We start from the raw sequence: 23244 nt of genomic DNA on the forward strand, positions 1-23244 counted from the left end.
CAAGGCTCCCACACCGGCTCATTCAATAGCGTAGCGGCTGTTAGAAATCTGATGTGTAGTGTACATCTTATCCCTTGAACGTTAGCTTTTTTTGCCATTTACAGTCAAAACAATAATTTACAAATCAAGAGAGGCCACAATGTTCCTTTATGATGAATTGGCGCAGGACACAAACATGTAAAAGCTGGGCTTTTTGGGAAATATTTTAATAGTTATTGAATGTTCTACATCGTACAGTAAGTATTATACAATTACAAACTTGCCTTGTCACCAGGACCACTATCCGATCCTCATTAGAACAACAAAAACAGATTTACACTTCATATACACAAGTCTGATGTGGGTCTTTGCTTCAAGAACGTCCCAACCGCATGTTATAAAACGTTCTGCCAGCATTGCTGCAACGTAGTGACAGAACATAGCAAAGACTCTGGGGGCCATTAGTTGGGAAGTAGTTTTAATCTCAAGGTGCTGACTCTTATAAAGTCGGTCTTAAAAATAGATACTTTTTTTGTGAAGACGAGTATACTTCCCTCTCTCGAAATTAGTGTTCAAATCAAAAGTTTGACAAGGCCGAAGTTCATCGTGACCAAAGGAAACAGAAAAGGCATAGGGATTGTTACGCTTTCATGTTCAACATTGGTGGAGCTGCTTGCTTCTCGACCTCCAGGCAACGAGACACCCAGGGCAGCTCCCCCAGCTCTTAACATTGCAGACTGAGTTTGCTACGTTGCAGGGATGTTACACATAACATGAAGTAAACAGTGGTGAAACATACTGTAGCAAAAGGAGTTTTGATCCTCGTTTACAAATCTCATGTCTCAATCCACAATCTCTGGACCCATACCCTTTAGCATTTTTCAATAAACATGAATTGTAGTGTAAGGACTTGACTCCAGGCTAGATTTCAGTCTACAGTATTCCCAGTTAGCACATTCGGTTCCCTAGATGTTCAGGGAACATCTGTTTATGGTGTCAGTTAGGTTCTGGGAACATTTCTTGTGTTTCAATGCCCTGGGTGTTTGAGGGGAAAGGCCAGCGAGTGGGGACTGTATGCCAGTAGTTTTGACCAGGTTGCCAGATTGTGCCCCTCCCCACATCTGCTCCACTCATCCTACAGACTTGTGTTCTGAAATGCCCCCTGAAGCCCTAAGAGACAACCCACATCAGCTCAACCATAATGATCTTCTATTTTAAGAATAATAAACATCAATCAATCAACAAAATCTTAAATAACACTTATGGTAAAAAGCTCTTAAATTACATACCAGAAATTAAAAGTGTATCATTCTTTTAATCCTTTTTTTTTAACACAGAGGTTATACTCGTAGTACACATGGTTATTTTGGAGGTTTTGAACCTCCAGATATTTAGCACTCAGCATAGCATTCACATAAATTTGGGCCTGTGCAACTAGTCATATGCCTTGTTCAGTTCTTGCATCACATTACATGTTCTAGTGAATAGTACTACAAAACAATATTTGTCAATGGTCTCAAAAAAAAAAGCTGTCTGGTTGTTTGTGTTTCTTTGCTCTAATGCCCCCCCCAAAATGTAGCACAATAAATGTACATTTGAGACTTGTTTTCAAGGTTCTTGTTCTATTTGGCTTTGTGATATGCTACTGACAGGGGAAAGTGGAGGGCAACGTTAGCTCTACAGCCTGACCAGTGCAATTTTACACAGGACTGCATACATGCTTCACACGCACAGACACACACGGACACACTACACGGGAGGTGAGGGGCTGATACCACACTGCCCACTGATAACGTTCCACACACATCTATACCCCATTCACTAGTGAATGATACTCTATAAATTGTAATATTTTGGGTGCAGGATACCTTTGTTCTTTTTTTACTGGCGAGGTAACGTGACATCAAATAAAATAGCATTTTGAATTGTACGTAGTGGTTAACTAATTGTAACAGATTGAAAGAAGCAGTAGCAATTATTCACAACAGATATCTTAAATGTACAGTTGTTTATTGAGACCAAAGAGTACACTATCAAAATGCACTGAACTAAATGAACTCTTAAGAACTCGTAAGATGAGCTAAGTACCTGTTATTTAGCATAGATTATTACTTTTAGATGTTTGTGCAATACATTTTTACACACTCACATGATAACTGATATGTGGTCATGACACAGTAAGCTAGTGCTGAACCATAATAGCAGAGGATGGAACTCCACCTCACAACCCAAGCTGAACCCTGTTTCCTTGCCAACTCCATTTATAAATTCCAAATGGATCGCTAGCCACTCCTGTGGATCTAGGCGGACTGTGTCAATATACCGTATGTGTTACAGTAAAAGCTTCATCTTGCCTTCTGATTGGCTAGGTAGAAATGTCAGCCATATTGCGTTCACCTATCCCAATCTTCTCAGGTCTGCAGTTGTAGGGACTAGGGAGGGAGTTGAGGCTAGCAGTGTTGGGGTTACTTCCACTAATTCAATTCCCTCTCCCTGTAAATTCCAATAAATACAATTCAAATGCCAGATCAGTCATTGAATCCAGAGATAATTCAATTCCTCTCAATTCCAATGTTAGGTCAATTCCAATAATTCAATTCATAATTCAATATTATCCCCAAAAATTACAAGTTGAAATGATTCTACACAAATCCTGCAGTCCATTTTTTATACTAAGTGCATTAGTTCCATCAACTGACAAATATTGAATTACAATTCCATAAAATTCCCCCAATTTTTTAAAATTCAAATTGAATTTAAAAAATTCTTCATTTCATAGTGAATTCAATAATTTAATTGGAATTTTAATAAAAGTTGGAATTGAACCCAACCCTGGGGGCTAGGGTTCGATTTGGAAGTCAACACATGTCACACACAGACCTCTCCCAACCCAGTGCCCCAGTCATAGGGTTTTTGCCCTACAGACTAAAGGGACATGAAACCATGTCCCCCCCAATTTCCTGTTTCAACACAAATTTTTCCCTCATACGAATGATTCCCTTCACGATCCTAACTTCCTTCCATGGTGTCTGCCCTGGAAAAAAATATGTCCTGGGCCTGTTCTATTAGCTACTCTGAAGGGAGGGAGGGCAGAGGAGGGAGGGCCTAGCAAGGTAGCAGGTTGACCAACATGCAAACAAAATGTTTCCTTTCACTAATTGTATGAAACCTAGGTCTAAAATAAAGTGTTTTTCCACCTGCCATTGTTTAAAAGCATTCACCAGACTGGTGAACTAGTTTCAATTGCATGGACTACTCAGAAACATACACATAGAGACCAGATGACAATTATTTTGGGACACATCTGTGCTGAGGTCAGTCAGGTTTCTAAAAACCTATTCCCTATATAGTGCACTACTTTTGACCAGAGCCCTATATTGGTAAGGAATAGGGGGCCCTGCACCCCTCACTTCTGCCCTCTCCTGGTCACCTGAGGAACTGATGACACTCTGATCAGGGGCTAAATCTCTATTAAACATGTAAACATGACATCACATGGGATCTTTATTGCGAATAACACTGATCTCTAGCCTGTGAGATTGATGGGAGGCATGCAGCACAGGGCTATGGGTATTGATACTTGACCACGAAACAATTTAGATTATTTTCTTCCTTTTCCCCCTTGTACTCCTTTCTCCCTCTTTCAAGTCTGCTGTTCTTAAATGTGTCGGCCAGCTATTGACTTTAAAATCCCTTTTGAATCCTTTGACTTAGCTATCCCTGGTCCTACTGACAATTTGCCTCACCCCTCAAACTCCATGCACCTTCGTTGATACAACACTAGAACTGGATTCAGTTCACAACATAGCCTGCAAGGTACAAGGGAGACCCTATCCAGTCATCTATCCATCGCATCCTATACCATCTACACTTTTAAAATGTGTGCGATGTCCTATACATTTGTAATGTATATCTGTGAGCAAGTGTGTCAGTGCGCACCTTACGCATGCCAACTGAAATACCTAAATGCGAGTGCGTTTGCATGTTCGGCAAGCTTTTATGTGTACAAAAGAACTACAAACGCGCACAGGCGCTCTCTGTCACATCAGTATACCTATATATAATATAGTCATGTATAGATATTTCAATTTCTTACTCTACTCTAGTAGACTTACAAGCTAACTATGTCCACTGAACTTACTGAAAATATCCTCTACATGGTGTGTAACTATTATGGTACTTACGGTATTAGTCTTTCTCCTTGTGCAGGGTTTCCCAAAGTCGGTTCCGGGGTCCCCTCTGGGTGCACATTTAATGTTTTGCCCTAGTACTACACAGCCGATTCAAATAATCAAAGCTTGACGATGAGTTGGTTATTTTAATCAGATGCGTAGTGCTAGAGCAAAAAAAAAAAATGTGCACCCAACTTGACTGATATAGTGGGTAAAATATTAAAGAAGCCAAGTTAATGCACTGTTGCTACAAGCTGGAAGACGACCCTTATTATCTTGTGCTGGAAGATGATTGTGTGTGAACGTAAACACAAATGGGAAGGCAAATCAAAAAGGGTGAAAGGAAATTGAGGCGTGACACTTGTACGGTGCCCCCCCCCCCCCAAGAATGACTGGAAAATAACTGAACGGTACTCGCCTGAAAAAGTATGATTTTTTTTCTCCAACATTAGAATTTGGCAGCATACAAATACGTGTACATTCTCACGGCGAAGGGACTGGCTTTGCGTCAGAACCAATGTTCAGAACACAAAAATACACACACACACAAACATAAAAAATAAGCACAAATGTACTATAAATGTACCATACTGTTGGTCAGTGTGTGTCTGGATTATAAGAGAGAGTCAAAATCAAAGAAACTAATCCCCAAAAAAGTGAGGCTGGTCAAAAATAATAAAAACATGAAAAAGCAGCTTTTCCAAATCACAAAAGAATGCATAAAGTGATCCTTGCACTTTAGTTTTTTGTTCTTGCAGACAGACTTGGTGCTTGTATGCCAGGCCTCCTGCACCAATGTAAGACTTGAGTTATTGTGAGTGATATTGACTCCCGATCTGCGGGGAAAGAGGTACAGAGAGAGATGGAGAGAGGAAGAGAAGTGGAGGGATGGAGAAGAAGAATTTCACATGAACAATGTATTATATACAGTGCATTCGGAAAGTATTTAGACCCCTTGACTTTTTCCACATTTTGTTACGTTACACCCTTATTCTAAAATTGATAAAATAGTTTTTTTTCAATCTACACACAATACCCCATAATGACAAAGCAAAAGCTTTTATGTTGAAGTTGAAATTTTTGCTAATTTATTACAAATAAAACACTGAAATAACATTTACATAAGTATTCAGACCCTTTAAATAGTACTTTGTTGAAGCACCTTTGGCAGTGATTACGGCCTTGATTCTTCGTCAGTATGACGCTACAAGCTTGGTACACCTGTATTTTGGAAGTTTCTCCCATTCTTTTCTGCAGATCCTTTCAAGCTCTGTCAGGTTGAATGGGGAGTGTCGCTGCAGAGCTATTTTCAGGTCTCTCCAGAGCTGTTTGACCGGGTTTAAGTCATGTCCTGTCCCAGTCTGAGGTCCATGCTTCACCATAGGGATGGTGCCAGGTTTCCTCCAGACGTAATGCTTGGCATTCTGGCCAAAGAGTTCAATCTTGGTTTCATCAGACCAGAGAATCTTGTTCCTCATGGTCTGAGAGTCAGAGTGACATGTGCCTATTACTGAAGAGTGCCTTCCGTCTGGCCACTCTACCATAAAGGCCTGATTGGTGGAGTGCTGCAGAGATAGTTGTCCTTCTGGAAAGTTCTCCCATCTCCACAGAGGAACTGTCCAATCAATTGAATTTACCACAGGTGGTCTCCAATCAAGTTGTAGAAACATCTCAAGGATGATCCATGGAAACAGGATGTATCGGAGCTCAACTTCAAGTCTCATAACAAAGGGTCTGAATACTTTTGTAAATAAGGTATTTCTGTTCTTTAGTTTATATTTATTTGCAAACATTTCTAACTGTTTTTGGTTTGTCATTATGGGGTATTGTGTGTAAATTGCTGTTTTTTTTATTTATTTAATCAATTTTAGAATAAGGCTGTAACAAACTAAATGTGGGAAAAGTATATACAGTGCATTCGGAAAGTATTCCCTTTCCCACACTTTTTTATGTTACAGTCTTAATCTAAAATGGAATTATTTTTTGTTCATCATCCATCTATTTGGCAATGACAGAGGTGAAGACTTACAGAAAACGTTTGAACTCTGTCATTGCCAACAAAGGGTATATAACAAAGTATTGAGATCAACTTTTGTTATTGACCAAATACTTATTTTCCACCATAATTTGCAAATAAATTCATTAAAAATCCTACAATGTGATTTTCTGGATTTTTTTCTCATTTTGTCTGTCATAGTTGAAGTGTACCTATGATGAAAATTACAGGCCTCTCATCTTTTTAAGTGGGAGAACTTGCAATCGGTGGCTGACTAAATACTTTTTTGCCCCACTGTATATGAACTACACACATCTATCTATACACACAGTACATGTAATTTACAAAGAAAATATCACATTTGTCTTGCAAATCATTTTCCAAAAGCAAATGTAACAATAACTCAAAATTAGAGTTATCATAATAAAAAATGTATACAAAATCTAAGTACTTACACATCAAAGCATCGACCCTTAACTCTCCTAACCATAGACTGGGATAACATTGGGTTATAGGAACAGTAACTTACATGAATGGGGTCCAGTGGGGTCTACCAGTGAGGAGGCACATAGCTATACCCAGGTGTCCCCTGGGGCCGGTACGTTGGCAGGGTGACCGGATGCCCACCGATGTGCTGAGTGGCATGCTGAGGCGTGGTCAGCAGAGTACCTGGGCAGAGAGGGTCAATTAGACATACAGAGGTCACCATGGTAACAATGGACAGACAGTTATCAAGGAAACACGCTGGTTGCCGAGTACTGTTATAAATTTGTTATAAACACAGAGCCTTCACCCCAAACAGAAACATGACTGCAAATTATAGTGTGAACAATTTCTTTGAGTTGTTTGTAGAGTTGAAAATTCAAGTACCTTTCCCAAAATTCCCAGGTTTTACAGAAATCTTGGCTGTATTATTTCCTAGTTATTACCTCCTGATTCCACAAATATTCCAATTGGGATTTCTGGAAAATCTGGGAATTTTGCAACCCTAGTAGTTGAGTGTTGACTTCTTACCAGCAGACATGGCCATGGTTGTGCCGGCTACCATGCCCATGGCCATATGGCCGTTGGAGCGGGGTTGTTGGACGGGGGCAGGGTAGAGGGTGGAGGGGATACTGTTGGGCTGCACCACTGTTGTGTGGTGGATAACGTGAGGCTGAGCCGCATACATCGGCTGTGTGTAGTACGCACCCTGAGAGAAAGAGAAGAGAAGATAGAAGTGGTTTTTGGAATATTGCCGTGGCAATATTCAATATTGAAGAATGTATGTCATGGCAATAAAGCATCTTGAATTGATCTGAGATAGGGAGCGAGGGGAGAGAGAGAGGAAGAAGGAAGAGAGAGAAGGAGATAATACAATAAAGGAGCGAGAGGACAAGCGAGAGGGTGGGCAGAGAGAGAGAGAGAGAGAGGATAGGGAGGAAGAGAAAGAAGTGAGAGAAAAGGAACAAAGGGAGAATCTTACTTTTATAGCACAGATCATTTTACTCAGCAAGCTAGACGTCTACTAACATTCCAAAAACAAGTACAGGGAGTAAATCAATCACGTCTTATAGAGGCAGATAGGCGATATTAACAGACAACCAACCCCAGTGAATAGAGCCCATGTCAGGTCCTTACCTGAGCGTAGAGGTTCTGTTGGGGGTAGGCACTTCTGATTGGGTACATGGCCGTCTGGTAGGGGTTAGGGGATGGGGAGTACGGAGGGGGCGCCCCATTGGACTGGCCAGGGGGCACCTTGTAGGGTGTCCCAGCAGTGTATCCTAGATGTGAGAGAAAGCGAGGGGGAAAGGGGGGGTCAAAGAATGTGGGGGGGAAAGCAAGATAGAGAAGAGGAGAGATATCAGGAGGGGGAAGGGAAAGATGCAGAAAGAGAAAGCGAGGGGCAGAAAGAGGGAGGGGAAGAAAAGATGGGGTGAGAGACCTAGTTTCAGTTTTCAGATCATTTGTCATTCTCTTGAGATTCAGTGTCTCATTGAAGGAGCAGAACAGTGAGGGCACACATCTCACTGACTAAATAACACGAAAACATTCTGCCTGCTCCAAAGCGCTGGTTGGGCAACTTTTTTTGTTTTGTGATTACGTACTCACAAAACATTGTGATATACATACGATGGTAATGCCTTCTATTGGCCAACATAATCATACATATATTTTATAAATAAAATCTGCCAAAAAAAAACATTGGGCTATAGCGCAAAAACACATGCTACAACTGTACGAATCATGAGAGATAATGTTTTTAGGAACCCTGGACAGAGGCTACTATAAGTGCCTTTCTGGTGGAGCTTCAGCATGAAACAAGTTTGTGTGCGTCTGTCTGCATGGAACGATGTGCGCTGAGAGTCGGGAAGCAAGTTCAGGGAGTGAGTGATTTAATCAATAAACAAACCACGAACAAAGTACAGACATGAAACAGTAACAATAATGCCTGGGGAAGGAACCAAAGGTAGTGGCATATAGAGGGCAGGTAATCAAGGAAGTGATGGAGTCCAGGTGAGTCTGATGATGCGCAGGTGCGCGTAACGATGGTGACAGGTGTGCACCATAATGAGCAGCCTGGTGACCTAGAGGCCGGGGAGGGAGCACACGTGACACGGCATCTGTGTGGCACACACATTATGGAGAAAAGTGACAGTCAACTGATGAGGAACGGGCTGTTTTACTTTAGTGAGTTAAGTTATAAATCATGGGCTGGATAGATGCAAAGTCTGTCTTCAGAACTGGATAATAATGACTATTTGCCTCATCCGCCTCTCTTAGTATTGTTTGTTCAATCTCTTGATCTCTCATAAATCTGTGATTGAGAATAGCCAATGTGTCACATATACTCCCTCTCTGGCCTCTAGTTCATTAGGCTGCTGATTATCCCGCATACCTGTCACCATCGTCTTGCGCACCAGCGCCTCATGACACTCACCTGGACTCCATCACCTCCTTGATTATCTTCCCTATATCCGTCACTACCCTTGGTTCTTTCCTCAGGTGTTATTGACTCTGTTTCATGGCGGTGCGTTGTTTGTGTTTCATGGTTTGTTAATTTATTAAAAACACTCACTCCCTGAACTTGCTTCCTGACTCTCAGCGCATTCCTTATGCTATGCCTAGGCCTGTAGACAGGTTGGTTGTTTAGCAACAAATCCAATGTGTGCGCAACTACGGGGCAAAACAGACAGGGTTGGCTTAAATTGACAACATGTAAAATATATGGTCTCCAACGTTTATTTAAAACATTAAGTTGCACAATGAGCACCTGATTCTCAAATACTTCGTTACAGTTGTTGAATATCTAATTTGAGCCATATTAGCATAGACATGACATCAGTTCAAGCAACAAAACAATTCATGCTATTAAGAACAAGATGAAACAAACCACTTTAAATTCCCCACATGGCAGTTTGTCATTGTTGCTACCTATCGGCTAGCTACACACGGCCTTCTGTCCCATTGAAGCTTGCACATCGTTTCCGTGATGTTCTCAGCTAACCTGTCTATAGACTGACTATTTTTTTTATTTTTAAAGTGGCAACTTTAGGACATGGAACTCCGTTAGATTCATTCATTGTTTGATCTGGAGAAAGCTATAGATGCATAAAACGCTGAAGTGTAGAGTAGCCTTGCCAAAAATCATATAAATAGCCTATCGAATGGAGAGGGAAGGGAATTTAGGCCTATCCTACGTTTATTAAAAGCGCTAGACACAAGATAGTTAACTTCTTGGTGACAGGGGGCAGTATTTTCACGTCCGGATGAAATGCATGCCCAAATTCAACTGCCTGCTACTCATCCCCAGAAGATAAGATATGCATAGTATGAGTAGATTTGGATAGAAAACATTCTGAAGTTTCTAAAACTGTTTGAATCATGTCGGAGTATAACAGAACTTATTTAGCAGGCGAAACCCAGAGGACAAACCATTCAGATATATATTTTGAGGTCACTCTTTTCAATGGGAATCCAGATTTCTAAGGGACCTTCTTGCAGTTCCTATCGCTTCCACTGGATGTCAACAGTCTTTATAAATTGATTGAGGTTATTTCTTTATGTAATGAAGAAGTACGGCCATCTTGAACGAGGGTCACTTGAAGTGTACTGTTAGATAGAGGTGTGTAACCAGAAAGCATGCTACAGTTTGTTTTCTTCCTGTATTGAACACAGATCATCCCGTCTTCAGTTTTATCGATAATTTACGTTAAAAAATACCTAAAGTTGTATGACAAAAGAAGTTTGAAATGTTTTGGCAAAGTTTACAGGTAACTTTTGAGATATTTTGTAGTCACGTTGCGCAAGTTGGAACAGGTGTTTTTCTGGATCAAACGTGCCAAATAAATGGACATTTTGGAAATATATCGATGGAATTAATCAAACAAAAGGACCATTTGTGATGTTTATGGGACATATTGGAGTGCTAACAAAAGAAGCTCGTCAAAGGTTAGGCATGAATTATATTTTTATTCTGCGTTTTGTGTCATGCCTGCAGGGTTTGATTAAAGGTTCCTCTCTTTGTTTATGGAGGTGCTATCCTCAGATAATAGCATCGTTTGCATTCACATATCCCAGAGAGGTTAAGGTATTTTCTGCATATGCATTGTTCTTTCGAAGGCCAAATCCACCACCTGTAACTTATTTTGTACATGATGTTGCTGCTACCGTCTCTTATGACCGAAAAGAGTTTCTGGATATCAGAACAGCAATTTACTCACCTCGAATTGGACTAATAATTTTTCTTTACTGAGTCGGACAGGAAGGTTATACTCCAAACACCCAAACAGGCCCTCATCCCAGTCATTCGCTGGAGAAAAACTGAGATTTCGTGGAAAGAGATTGTGGTGCCTTGTACTGTTAGCTAACGTTCAATCGCTGGAAAATAAATGGGACGAACTGAAAGCACGTATATCCTACCAGCGGGACATTAAAAACCGTAATACCTTATGTTTCACAGAGTTGTGGCTGAAAGCCAACTTCAATAACATACAACTGGCTGGTTATACACTATCGGCAGGATAGAACAGCAGCCTCTGGTAAAGACATGGGGCAGGGGCCGATGCATATTTGTAAACAACAGCTTGTGTACGATATCTAAGAAAGTCTCAAGGTTTTGCTCGTCTGAGGTAGTGTGGTCTACAGCTTATCATGAGATACAGATAAACTCTCTAGGCATCCACATCAACAACAAACTAACCTGGTCCAAGCTAGTGATGCACCGCTATGACATTATTGGCTGATACCGATATCCAATATTTTCCTTACCAAATAAACACAATACAATAAAATATTTTTTAATTTTAGCAGCCATTTAAGCAATCTAGTACAGTTAAATAGATACACACACACACACACACATACACAGCGGTCTAAGGCACTACATCTCAGTGCAAGAGGCGTCACTACAGTCACCGTTTCGAATCCAGGCTGTATCACATCCGGCTGTGATTGGGAGTCCCATAGGGGCGGTGCACAATTGGCCCAGCATCGTCTGGGTTTGGCCAAGGTTGGCCGTCATTGTAAATAAGAATTTGTTCTTAACTGACTTGCCTTGTTAAATAAAAGGTTACACACACACCAAAGTTATTTTGTTGGCATTTACATATGTCCCCATTACCAGTAAAACATAATCAAACAATTTATTTCACTTACTTGCTGTGCTGTTTCGTTGTTCATTTGTTCAGTCGTTTCATTCTCACCAGGATTTCTCATACTATGGAACACTGTTTGGGTCTTTGCGTGTCAAATAAGCTTGTTGACCAATCAGGACCTGAATATGACTGCACCTCACAATAATTTAACGCGTTCATACAATTGTTAACGTAGTTATTTCACATTGATTACAATACCATACGTATTTCAATTATCACAACTATTCATCAATACGTGCGCTATGATGCTGGTAAAGTTGTCTTGCGCACCTACAGTGCTGGTCATAAAAAGCTCATGGGTGAAAACAATGTTCTTCCACAAAAACATAGCAAAACGACAATCTGTTTCAGAAGCTATAGTTAGCTAACTAAACTCAGGACATCTTCAGGACCCTGTCCTTCAAAGATAATTCGTAAAATCCCAAAACTTCACAGATCTTCATTGTAAAGGGTTTAAACACGGTTTCCCATGATTGTTCAATGAACCATGAACATTCACCTGTGGAACGATTGTTAAGACACTAACAGCTTACAGACGGTAGCTTACAGACGGTAGGCAGTTATGAAAACTTAGGACACTAAAGAGTCCTTTCTACTGACTCTGGAAAAACACCAAAAGAAAGATGCCCAGGGTCCCTGCTCATCTGCGTGAATGTGACTTAGGCATGCTGCAAGGAGGCATGAGGACTGTAGATGTGGCCAGGGCAATAAATTGCAATGTCCGTACTGTGAGACACCTAAGACAGAGCTACAAGGAGACAGGAAGGACAGCTGACCGTCCTCGCAGTAGCAGACCACGTGTAACAACATGCACAGGATCGGTACGTCCGAACATCACACCTACGGGACAGGTACAGGATTGCAACAACAACTGCATGAGTTAAACCAAGAACGCACAATCCCTCCATCAGTGCTCAGACTGTCCGCAATAGGCTGAGAGCCTCTGGACTGAGGGCTGTAGGCCTGTTGTAAGGCAGGTCCTCACGAGACATCACCGGCAACAACGTCGCCTATGGGAACAAACCCATCGTCGCTGGACCAGACAGGACTGGCAAAAAGTGCTCTTCACTGACGAGTCGCGGTTTGTCACACCAGGGGTGATGGTCGGATTTGCGTTTATCTTTGAGGGAATGAGCGTTACACCGAGGCCTGTACTCTGGAGCGGGATTGATTTGGACGTGGAGGGTCTGTTATGGTCTGGGGCGGTGTGTCACAGCATCATTGGACTGAGCTTGTTGTCATTGCAGGCAATCTCAACGCTGTGCGTTACAGAGAATACATTCTCCTCCCTTACATGGTACCCTTCCTGCAGGCTCATCCTGACATCACCCTCCAGCATGACAATGCCACCAACCATACTGTTCGTTCTGAGCGTGATTTCCTGCGAGATGGGAATGTCAGTGTTCTGCCATCACCAGCGAAGAGCCTGGATCTCAATCCCATTGAGCACGTCTGGGACCTGTAGGATCGGAGTGTGAGGGCTAGAGCCATTCCCCCCAGAAATGCGCTGGAACTAGCAGGTGCCTTGGTGGAAGCGTGGGGTAACATCTCACAGCAAGAACTCTGGTGCAGTCCATGAGGAGATGCACTGCAGTAGTTAATGCAGCTGGTGGCCAAACCAGATACTGACTAACTTTTGATTTTGACCCCCCCCCCCCTTTGTTTAGGGACACATTATTCCATTTTTGTTAGTCACATGTCTGTGGAACTTGTTCAGTTCATGAATCTTGTTATGTTCATACAAATATGTACACATGTTAAGTTTGCTGAAAATAAATGCAGTTGACAGTGAGAGGACGTTTCTTTTTTGCTGACTTTATATAGCTAAGTGACATCATCTAAAATAACCCTCATTTTTAAGACAGTGCACATCAGCTTTGACATCGGTTTTGCACATTGGGGCGTTAAACTAGACAGAGGAATTACGATGTTGGCATTTTTAGCTAATATCGTCCGATTCCGATATGTTCACCGATATATCATGCATCCCTAGTCCAGTCGTTCACAGTCGTGAAGAGAGCACAACAAAACCAATTTCCCCCCAGGAGACTGAAAAGATTTGGCATGGGTCCTCAGATCCTCAAAAGGTTTTACAGCTGCACCATCGAGAGCATCCTGACGGGTTGCATCACTGCCTGGTATGGCAATTGATCGGCCTCTGATCGCAAGGCAGGCACTACAGAGGGTAGTGCGTACGGCCCAGTACATCACAGAGGCCAAGCTTCCTGCCATCAAGGAACTCTATTCCAGGCGGTGTCAGAGGAAGGCCCTAAAAATTGTGAAAGCCACCCTAGTCATAGACCATTTTGAGTAGATTTTATTTCATATAGTTTTTGTACACCAGAGATGGTGATGTGAAGAACAACATGACCTGCACCAAAGTCAGATTAGGATATAGGTCAAGGACTAGATAAAATATATCATTTACTTGGGGTTTTTCCCTTATTGTAGGCTACTACTTTTAAATACAATTAGTCTTGAAATCTTTGGTTGTTTACTACACTACTCACTCTGTTTAGCACATGGCCTCACTTGTGAATCCTTAAAGAGATGGGTGGGACTAAGGTGTAATAGGATGTGAATGATGCTGAATGGGTGTAGACAAAGAAGAGCTCGCCAGTAGGTGTACCAAAACATTCAAGGGACTTTTTTTAATGGGGTTGATCAACTTTCAAAGCAGAATTACTTTCCCCATTGTTCCTTAAATGCAGTGTATGATGTATCATTTTCTAGCTCTGAGTCTCTAATTCAATGTAAAAAATAAAAAATAATCACAATTTTAAATTTTGCTACATAAGAGTGGCGATATCGTCCGCTGTCATCCTCAGTCATTTTCCAACCAAGTTGTCAGACCCAGGTGGCCTGTCATTGTTGATAGACAACAACAAAAATTCACCTCTTCGGCACTTAGTTTACAGAATTAAAAATGACAATGCCCGTCTTTCATAACCTCGGCCAGTTATGCATGGATGTGTACAGCGCTTTCGAAAAGTATTCAGACCCCTTCCATTTTTCCACATTTTGTTACGTTACAGCTTTGTTTTTAAATCTCAATTTACACATAATAACCCATAATGACAAAGCCAAAGCAGGTTAAAACATTTTGCAAATTTATTTTAAAAAAAAATAAACAAATACCTTATTTACATAAGTATTCAGACCCATTGCTGAGACTCGAAATTGAGCTTAGGTGCATCCTGTTTCCATCGATCACGCTTGAGATGTTTCAACAACTTGATTGGAATCCACCTGTGTTCAATTCTATTGATTGGACATGATCTGGAAAGGCACACACCTGTCTATGTAAGGTTCCAAAGTTGACAGAGCATGTCAGAGCAAACACCAAGCCATGAGGTCGAAAGAATTACCCATTGATCTTCGAGACAGGATTTTGTTAAGGTACAGATCTGGGGACGGGTACCAAAAAAATGTCTGCAGTATTGAAGGTCCCCAAGAACACAGTGGCCATCATCATTCTTAAATGGAAGAAGTTTGGAACCACTAAGACTCTTCCTAGAGCTGGCTGCCGGGACAAACTGAGAAATCGGGGAGATGGGCCTTGGTCAGGGAGGTGACCAAGAAGTCGATGGTCACTCTGATAAAGCTCTGGAGTTCTTCTGTGGAGAGCTCAGAAACTTCCAGAAGGACAACCATCTCTGCAGCACTCCACCAATCAGGCCTTTACGGTAGAGTGGCCAGACGGAAGCCACTCCTCAGTAACAGGCACATGACAGCCCTCTTGGAGTTTGCCAAAATGCACCTAAAGGACTCAGACCTTGAGAAACAAGATTATCTGGTCTGATGAAACCAAGATTGAACTCTTTGGCCTGAATGCCAAGCGTCAAGTCTGGAGGAAACCTGGCACCATCCCTACAGTGAAGCATTGTGGTGGCAGCATCATGCTGTGGGGATGTTTTTCAGCGGCAGGGACTGGGAGACGAGTCAGGCTGAGGGAAAGATAAACGGAGCAAAGTACAGAGAGATCCTTGATGAAAACCTGTTCCAGAGCACTCAGGATATCAGACTGGGGTGAAGGTTCACCTTCCAACAGGACAACAACCCTAAGCACAAAGTCAAGACAATGCAGGAGTGGCTTCGGCAAAAGTCTCTGACTGTCCTTGAGTGGCCCAGCCAGAGCCCGGACTTGAACCCAAACTGACATCTCTGGAGAGACCTGAAAATAGCTGTGCAGCAACACTCCCCATCCACCCTGATAGAACTTGAGCGGATCTGCAGAGAAGAATGGTAGAACCTGCCCAAATGTCATACACAAGAAGACTCAAGGCTTCAATCACAGCCAAAGGTGCTTCAACAAAGTACTGAGTAAACTGTCTAAATACTTATGTAAATGTGAAAAATATCATTATAAATACATTTGCAAAAAAATGTAAAAAACTGTTGTGTGTAGATTGTGTGTAGATTGATCTGGAAAAAAACATTTAATTCGTTTTAGAATAAGGCTGTAACAAAACAAAATGTGGAAAAAGTTTGTTATTGGCATGTCATGGATTGTAACCTTGCCAATGAAAAACATCTTTAGAGTAGTTGGCAATATCAGTGAGTTTTGTGATAAATGAGCCATCTGATTCAATGAATGATGAAGCAGAGTTTGTACTTTTGGCCAAAATGTAATTTAAGGTGCTCCAAAGCTTTTTAACTATCATTCTTCTTATCATGAATCTTTGTTTCATAGTAGTAGTTCCTTCTTTTTGTTTAGTCACATGATTTCTCAATTTACAGCATGTTAGCCAATCGGCTATGCAGCTAGACTGATTTGCCATTCCTTTTCCCTCATCAACCAACCATACAATGTTTCAATTCCTCATCAATCTACAGGGTTTAACAGTTTTTACAGTAATTGCCTTAATTAGGCGCATGCTTATTAGTAACTGGAATAAGCAATTTATTTAGTTAATGTGTCAACTGCAGCGTCTGGTTGCTCCTCGTTACACGCCACAGATCTTCCACATAGGAATCACTACAACACTTATTATATGACCTCTTATACACTATATTACGCCCAGCCTTTGAAACTGTGGTTTTCCTAGATATGGTTACCATATTATGATCATCAAATCCAATGGATTTGGATACTGCTTTAGAGCAGATTTATGCAGCATTAGTGAAGATGTGATCAATACATGTGGATGATTTTATTATTGTTCTGTTTGTAAATACCATGGTAGGTTGACTGATAGATAACCTGAACCAGGTTGCAGGCATGGTTACAGTTTGAAGCTTTTTCTTGAGTGAGCAGCCAGTCAATATTTAGATCACCCAGAAAATATACCTCTGTTGATATCACATATATTATCAGGCCTTTCACACATATTATCCAGATACTAACTGTTAACACTTGGTGGTCTGTAGCAGCTTCCCACCAGAACGGGTGAGGCATGTGAACCTATAGCCAATTACTTCAACAGCATTTGACATGAGATCCTCTCTAAGCTTTACAGGGTTGAGATCTGGTGACTGAGCCGGCCATGGTATATGGTTTACATATTTTTCATGCTCATCAAACCATTCAGTGACCACCCGTGACCTGTGGATGGGGGCATTGTCAACCCTTGGGGGCATAGCCATGGTAGACAAAATAATGGTCTACCCAGCATTTTAATACATGACCCAAAGCATGATGACATGTTAATTGCTTAATTAACTCAGGAACCACACCTGTGTGGAAGCACCTGCTTTCAATATACTTTGAATCCCTCATTTACTCAAGCGTTTCCATTATTTTGTCAGTTACCTTTGGCAAAAATATATCATTATACAATATACATATACATTAATTAGTCCATTTGTAGTGAAAGCTTATCTAGGCCTAACTTGGGAGATACAAGGTGACTACTCATCTTCTACCATTAACCCCTTTCAATGATACAAAATGATGAGGGCTCAAGACATGTAAATGATGTCAACCATGCATATAAGTGTAGGAGGTTATCCAGTCCCTGGACCATGGAGTTGGTCATGCAGAACTACACTACCCATGAACACTTTCTGCTGAGTTTCTACCACAGAGGTAGATATAGGACTCTAGAGCCCAAAAGCCTGTTTTAGCATGGGCAGAGTCACTGAGTACATTCACCATTTTGAAGTAGTCAACTGGCTGGGACTTCCTATGGGTTTAACTTCTTATGGCTGGGGGCAGTATTGAGTAGCTTGGATGAATAAGGTGCCCAGAGTAAACTGTCTGCTCCTCAGTCCCAGTTGCTAATATATGCATATTATTAGTAGATTTGGATAGAAAACACTCTGAAGTTTCTAAAACTGTTTGAATGATGTCTGTGAGTATAACCAGAACTCATATGGCAGGCAAAAACCTGAGAAAAAAATCCAAACAGGAAGTGGGAAATCTGAGGCTTGTAGGTTTTCAACTCAGCCCCTATTAAAGATAGTGGGATATTGGTTTTTGTACATCCTAAGGCTTCCACTAGATGTCAACAGTCTTTAAAAACTTGTTTGAGGCTTCTACTGTGAAGTGAGGCCGAATGAGAGGGAAATGAGTCAGAGGTCTGCAGAGAGCCACACACTGGTCACGCGCATTTCACATGAGAGGGAGCTGCATTCCTTTGCTTTTCTACAGACATAGAAATTCTCCGGTTGGAGCGTTATTGAAGACTTATGATAAAAACATCCTAAAGATAGATTCTACACTTAGTTTGAAATGTTTCTACGACCTGTAATATTATTTTTTGTCCGACGTTCGGCTGGACCTGAACGCGTGTTTGGATTTGTGCACTAAACACCACAACAAAAGAAGCTATTTGGACATAAATGGACACTATCGAACAAAGCAAACTTATTGTGGAACTGGGATTCCTGGGAGTGCATTCTGGTGAAGATCATCAAAGGTAAGTGAATATTTATAATGTTATTTCTGATTTCTGTTGACTCCAATATGGCGGATATATTTATTTGTTTTCTGAGCTCTGTTCTCAGATTATTGCATGGTTTTCTGTTTCCGTAAAGCTTTTTTGAAATCTGACACAGCGGTTGCATTAAGAAGTATATCTCTAATTCCATGTATAACACTTGTATATTCAGCAACATTTATGATGAGTATTTCTGTAAATTGATGTGGCTCTATGCCAAATCACCGGATGTTTTTGGAACTACTGAATGTAATGCGCCAATGTAAACTCAGATTTAAAAAAATATAAATATTAACTTTATCAAACAAAACATACATGTATTGTGTAACATGAAGTCCTAGGAGTGTCATCTGATGAAGACTATAAAAGGTTAGTGATACATTTTATCTCTATTTGTGCGTTTTGTGACTCCTCTCTTTGGCTGGAAAAAAATGGCTGTTTTTCTGTGGCTTGGCTCTGACCTAACAATCGTTTGTGGTGCTTTCGCTGTAAAGTCTATTTAAAATCGGACACTGTGGTGGGATTAACAACAAGATTACCTTTAAAACAGTATAAGATACTTGTATGTTTTAATTTAATTATGAGATTTCTGTTTTGAATTTGGCGCCCTGCACTTTCACTGGCTGTTGTCATTTCGATCCCGTTAACGGGATTTCAGCCCTAAGAAGTTTTAAGGAAGGATCACATAATTCCATCCAGGTCCCCCTGAGGCATCAGCCAATTAATTATACTCCATAACTACAGGTGACAAGTAAATTGCCAACCTTGGCTTTATACTGGTTCTAGATGGCAGTGTGCACCCTTTCAGTTTGTTTGCCAACGCCTAGCAGTAAAATAAAAAAGGTCTCAATGGCGCGCTGCCCGTGCTGTCACAGACGCCATAATGGGACACATATAATGATGCATTGTCTAAGTCTATGGTTTCCATAGACTTGAAGCAGAACCAACGGTATGAATGCCCAAAGAGAGGCCATGGGCATGCAGGTAAGTGTTTTTCATTATGAATCTTGTTCAGAAAACAGCTCTGCAGAGTTGTCACTAGCTGGCAAAGCCACAAAATCTGAATTTAAACCTAACCCTAAACTGAATCACACTGCTAAACCTAATGCCTAACCCTAACCTTAAATTAAGAGCAAAAACATTATTTTTGCTTTCATGAATTTTTAACAATATATCAAATGTTGACTTTGCAGCTGGCCTTTCTAAGGGGAAATCCCCCAGTTCTTCCCCCAGGACAAGACTCATTACAATAAACCTCAACCTGCTGGGTTTGTTCGACATTGCAGCAGACGTGATGCAGTTTTGGTAAATTGTGACCGACTGATCTACAAATAATAATTAGTAGTTATTGTGACGCACGGTAATTTGTATATTTATCAGTCGGTAGTCAACTGCAATGGTGAACATTTCACATGTTAGACAACTTAGCGATGACTAACTACACACAGAATGTTAACCAAAACAAATAATACTCAAAACACCCACAGGCACGCGCACACACATAACTGTCCGTTCTGGTGGGTGATAGGACACGGATCATTACATTCATGTTAGGACACCACCAAATCACTCATAACTGAAACACACATGACCTATCCAACTGAAACATCGTTTCCCTATATGAGAAGAACGTGTGCTGCAGTAGCCAGCATGCGTGTTATATGATACAGTACAGCACAGCACAGCACAAAACCAAGCACGACGCCAACACACAGCCCCGTCCCCTAAGATGTCACTCACTACCTCACATCTTTCTACGGCCTGTCCTACTCCAAACCTTTTCCTAACCCATTTCCCAACAGCTCAAAAACCCAGTCCAGCATTGAATATACCCCAGCCATGCCAGCGTGTGCAACATGTGTGTACATACATCGGTGTGTGCGTACAAACGTGTGTGTATGTCTGTGTGCATACATATAGGATCTGTGTTTGTGTGTGAGTGTGTATAGTACATAGGGTCATATTTACTGAAAGCTGCGGCTGAGGCCTGGTACTGGCGGCCCTCTGAGCCCGCGTCCATGGTCAGGTCATAGGAGCCCTCTAGGGCCCCTGCAGCACCGGAGGCCTGGGGCCAGCCCTGCTTCACCAGCAGCACTGTCCCAGACACAGACACAGAGAGATTACACACACACACACACTCACACAATAGAACACAGAAGACAGACATGGATAGATAGTAATAGAACACACCACATGCAAATGAACTCACACAAGCACTCACATAGAGAATACACACAGAGTAAACAGTACACATACAGTCACTAGAGAAAATCTACACACCCCTTGCAGTCTTCAAAATTTTCTGCCTTGAAATTATTATTATTTTTAAATGTAACAAATTATCACTTTCCTACCAATCTATAGAACCTACTCCACATTTTCAAAGTGAAAGAAAAATTATAAAATATTTTCTGGTATTGTAGTGGCAGCATCATGTTATTGGTATGTTTGTCATTGGAAGGGAACTGGGGAGTTTGTTAGGATCAAAATAAATATCAGTAAACCCCAGATAAAAAGGTAAAGGAAAACCTGCCTCAGTCTTCGGGAATACCTAACCCTGGGATTTTTCAGCGGGAAAATTACAAATGTTTATGCCAAAGTCGCACCAGAATGGTGTTGAGTGTTCCTCAATGGTCCAGTCTCAGTCCTGACTTTAACCTGCTTGAAAATCAGAGATAATTTGAATGTTGCTGTGAATCAATGACTCCCAACCAAATTTACTGAGCTTGAGCAATTTTGACAAAAACAATGGATATATGTTGACCTAAGAGTTTTGCAAAGTTTGTTGAATCGTATTCAAAATTATTCACAGCTGTAATGGCTGCCGCCAAGTGTTAACTCTGGGGTGTGAAGACATACCCAATCAATACATCTTTGTTTCATAATTTGTATTAATTAGGAACATGTTGTATAATTTATATTTAACTTTGAAATGTGGAGTACGTTGTGTACATTGGTAGGAAAACATTTTTAAATACATTTTAAGGCAGCAAAATGTGAAGACTATGTAGACTTTCACTAGGCACTTTACACACACACACACACACACACACACACACACACACACACACACACACACACACACACACACACACACACACACACACACACACACACACACACACACACACACACACACACACACACACACACACAGTGTGATCACACAGAGAGTACACACACAGAGTACACACATACAGTAGAATACATAACGTTTCACACAATCAACACACACACTCATCTATTGCAGAGCTTGGGCTTAGTTTTGGACGTATTTCCTTGTGTTTCATGCCTAGTAAACATGACCCATCCCAGTAAAGGCAGTGCTGCACTGCACTGTCGACGACAACATGGCACAGCTGTCACAGCTCTCACTGACCTATTTCACTACACTCTTTGAAGCCCATCAAACCCACTGGAGCTCCAGGAGAAATGCAGTAAAACCACTACACATAACAAATATGGATCACCACCAACCACGACACAAACTACTAGCTACCACAGCTAGGGTCAATTCCATCTCAGTTCAGTCAATTCAGGAAGTAAACTGAAATTTCAGGTACATTTTTTTCTCATAGAGAACCATGGATGAAATTTGAATTGAAATGTACTTACTGAATTTAAAAGGAATTGACCCCAACACTTGTATCTACACAACCCTTCCCTCTCCATGCACAGGGGTTGAGAGATGCATTACATTGGAACTATATTCATGTGTACTAGCTTGCACAAGGAGGTGATAGAGAGACCTGCTTCTAGCCATCTCAATGATAAATAGTATTACAGTATTTACGATAATAAAAAGCCAATTCAACCCCAGGTTATTTCAGTTTCACTAAGTGACAAACATCTCAAGCCATCATCTAATAACAAAGGGCAAACTTAACCAACAACCATACTAAGGCCTACAGCTCTGGATAAGAGCGTCTGCTAAATGACTTAAATGTAAATGATGTAAATGTAAAACAGAAAATAAATGAGGAATTATCTTATTAGCAATCTTTTTTTTGTGGCCATGGCCAACATGTACTCCATGACTTAACACACAGCACACAGCGCACACACACACACACAGCACGCAGCGCACACACACACACACTCTTCGGGAATCTGAACAGAACTTTCTAGAGCACTGTGTGGATGCAATATGAACAAAGCCTCTTTAGCAGCTCTACAGTACTCAAGGCATTGTGAAGGCTCTGGGGTGATGTTTCCCATAGGTACAGGTCTTGGATCAGCATCCCCTCACCTAATCTTAACCATTAGTGGGGAAAATGCCAAACTGATCCAAGATCAGTGTCTAGGGGCAAATTCACCTTTTCCTTCCACGTTCTGAGAAGGTGCCAAGATTAGACACATGACAATGTCTAGATCCCATTCCATGAATACTGTGAATATGTGGATTGAGACGTTCTGGCGTGCTGCGGGAGTGCTGTGAGTGATGCACTCAAGAACTGTGCATGCAGGTGTTCTTACCTTTGCTGGTGCATGCTATTCAATCTCATTCTATTACATGTGTGTATATTCTTACCTGCGGAGATAGAGTGGATTTCTAGTTTGATAAAACTGTGTGTGTGCAG

At 41.2% G+C, this 23244-nt stretch overlaps 1 protein-coding gene across 2 annotated transcripts in view; it reads right to left on the reverse strand.

Moving 5' to 3' along the window:
- Positions 1-190: 190 nt before the first annotated feature.
- LOC123998903 (protein FAM168A-like) overlaps positions 191-23244 on the reverse strand; it is a 67452-nt gene continuing 44398 nt past the window's right edge. The window contains exons 4-8 of one of the 2 annotated variants that reach the window (XM_046304127.1): positions 20633-20758; positions 7768-7910; positions 7162-7339; positions 6677-6816; positions 191-4987 (exon numbers count right to left, since the gene is read on the reverse strand). In XM_046304127.1, coding sequence (XP_046160083.1) covers positions 6698-6816; positions 7162-7339; positions 7768-7910; positions 20633-20758 — 566 coding nt within the window. In that variant the 3' untranslated portion in view covers positions 191-4987; positions 6677-6697. The remainder of the gene's footprint in view (positions 4988-6676; positions 6817-7161; positions 7340-7767; positions 7911-20632; positions 20759-23244) is intronic. The other variant, XM_046304128.1, reaches the window with a different exon arrangement.

This window comes from Oncorhynchus gorbuscha, linkage group LG16 (genome assembly GCF_021184085.1).
Source record: "Oncorhynchus gorbuscha isolate QuinsamMale2020 ecotype Even-year linkage group LG16, OgorEven_v1.0, whole genome shotgun sequence".
Lineage (NCBI taxonomy): Eukaryota > Metazoa > Chordata > Actinopteri > Salmoniformes > Salmonidae > Oncorhynchus > Oncorhynchus gorbuscha.